This window comes from Coccidioides immitis (assembly GCF_000149335.2).
Source record: "Coccidioides immitis RS genomic scaffold supercont3.5, whole genome shotgun sequence".
NCBI classification, from domain to species: domain Eukaryota; kingdom Fungi; phylum Ascomycota; class Eurotiomycetes; order Onygenales; family Onygenaceae; genus Coccidioides; species Coccidioides immitis.
Genome location: NW_004504307.1, coordinates 3,423,177 through 3,425,676, shown reverse-complemented (window position 1 = coordinate 3,425,676; position 2,500 = coordinate 3,423,177). Strand labels below are relative to the sequence as shown.

Genomic DNA, 2,500 nt, shown 5'->3' with positions numbered 1-2,500 from the left:
TGGACGGCTCAACTACCGAGAAAGCATGTGCCAGCTATGAAAGCTATCTGCAGCGCAAAGGCACAAAGAAGTTAATCGGCCAGAGGCAGCCAGGCCCACACGCTGCATCAGATATATCATCCGACCAGCTTGCCGACCCAACTCACCTCCTGCCTACATATACTCTCCGGACGCTTGTCCGCGTTGAATTGAAGGTCTATCGATGGAACTACCGCAAAGTTATTGAAGATGCACATAATTTGTATGAGTTTGGTAAAACTGGGCCAAACTATAGGCAAAAATGAGCCGTCCGAGAACGTGATTTAAGGCAACAACGGGGACTTAAACAACGTCGTCGGAAGAAGAATATCTTGCGCCCACTCTCCGAACCAGTGCGCGGTGACCTCCGGACGTGGCGCGTGCCCCCGGACCAGTGCGCGGTGACCCCCGGACCAGGCGCGCGTGCCCTCTGGAGTAGATGCGCGATGACCCCCGGGCCAGTGCGCGGTAACCCCCGGACGTGGCGCGCGTGCCCCCTAGAGCAGATGCGCGATAACCCCCGGACCAGTGCGCGATAACCCCCGGCGGTAACCCCCGGACGTGGCGCGCGTGCCCCCTAGAGCAGATGCGCGATAACCCCCGGACCAGTGCGCGATAACCCCCGGACCAGTGCGCGATAACCCCCGGCGGTAACCCCCGGACGTGGCGCGCGTGCCCCCTAGGGCAGATGCGCGATGACCCCCGGACCAGTGCGCGGTGACCCCCGGACATGACGCGCACCCCTCGATAGTGATGTTCCTTAAAGATCTATGATTTTTTTTGTAAGCGACCATCGAACGTGAATCTAGAAATATGATCACAAGCGGTAAAGTAAAGATTAACTTGCAGGTAAACTACGTACAAACAACGGCAAGAAGAAAACCAAGCAAGGCAGCAACTTTCAAACGTGAAAACCTTTACTGCTGATGATTGTCAAGCTTTTCTTTCGGCATCTACAAACAGAAGTTCTGCCAACAGGGCCGTACCGGAGTTTGCGCGCGACGGCCGGCCGGCCGGACGAGTTGCGCAAAACCTGACATGTTGTGTCTGTATCCGCTCAATGTGTGATCCGTCATCTCCGCATCTCCGCATCTCAGCATCTCCGCCTGCGGACACTTGTGATTGTAGCAGAAGATAAGAATATGTTCTTCACCCAGTCATCCTGCTAGCTTGATTTTTCTCAAACGCTTGCACCATAATGCAAACAGGAACTCCGCAGCATACCGGTCTGTAGCGGTACAATAACATCGCTCCGCGGCCACGGACGTTGCGCATAGGCTCCGGGAGTTGAGCGCAGACTCCGGAGCGGGTGCGCAGTGGACTCCGAACATTGGCACGCATACCTCTGCGGGACAACATGCGCACATGCTCCGATCTTGCGCCCAATATGAATGCCGTTCGTCGTTTCTCTTCATCTTCTGACAACACACATATGATGGATAATTTTTCAAAGGCAAATGTTTTCTGCTCGAATAAAGTATCCGGGAAGACTTGCTATGTTTTCCATAACGCCCATCTTGTATTTCTTCCAGTCATGTCAGATGGCCAACTTCCAGAACTCTTTCAGATACCAAGAGCATCACAAGGTCAAACTTAGTGAGGGAAAACAAAAGATGTGTAAAAGATTGTGTGATCGATCACGTGCTGGTTAACTACTTCTTAAGACTCTTTGCATATATATATATATATATATAAAATATCGTTTCTATCAAAACAACCCTTCTCCAAGTCCCCGGCGTTGCCGAAGACAAACATGTTGATGGAGGGTGTTTACAACAAATCGAGCCAAGGATCGGGCTGACGCTCAGCGACTCGTAACAACTAGGCTACTTGACCGCTTACACGACCCGCTTGGTCATTTCAGTCGTCTGCAGAGGATCTATCCCCGCGCGTGGTGACATTGCAATCCGTCAGCTGGCGCCCGAGAGTCTCTTCCCGGGAGCCGTCACCGACCTGCTGAGGTTCAGGGCCCGTAGGCCTATTCGTATCCAACTACAACGTGCGGGGCAACATCGCCGCGTTCCGGTACGGATTCTGACTTAGAGGCGTTCAGCCATAATCCGGCAGATGGTAGCTTCGCGGCACTGCCTGGTCAGACAGCCGCAAAAACCAATTATCTGAATCAACGGTTCCTCTCGTACTAAATTGAATTACCGTTGCGGCGACCTTCATCAGTAGGGTAAAACTAACCTGTCTCACGACGGTCTAAACCCAGCTCACGTTCCCTATTAGTGGGTGAACAATCCAACGCTTACCGAATTCTGCTTCGGTATGATAGGAAGAGCCGACATCGAAGGATCAAAAAGCAACGTCGCTATGAACGCTTGGCTGCCACAAGCCAGTTATCCCTGTGGTAACTTTTCTGGCACCTCTAGCCTCAAATTTCGAGGGACTAAAGGATCGATAGGCCACACTTTCATGGTTTGTATTCACACTGAAAATCAAAATCAAGGGGACTTTTACCCTTTTGTTCTACTGGAGA

The 2,500-nt window shown here is 52.1% G+C and overlaps 1 protein-coding gene across 1 annotated transcript in view; it reads left to right on the top strand.

Annotated features, from left to right (window-relative positions):
• The window catches only part of CIMG_13638 (uncharacterized protein), a gene marked incomplete at both ends in the record, with an annotated part of 673 nt that extends 116 nt beyond the window's left edge, over window positions 1-557 (top strand). Inside the window, 2 exons of the mRNA XM_004444883.1 lie at window positions 1-241; window positions 308-557. The exon at window positions 1-241 is cut by the window's left edge and continues 44 nt beyond it. Coding sequence (XP_004444940.1) covers window positions 1-241; window positions 308-557 — 491 coding nt within the window. The remainder of the gene's footprint in view (window positions 242-307) is intronic.
• Between the last annotated feature and the right edge of the window lie 1,943 nt (window positions 558-2,500).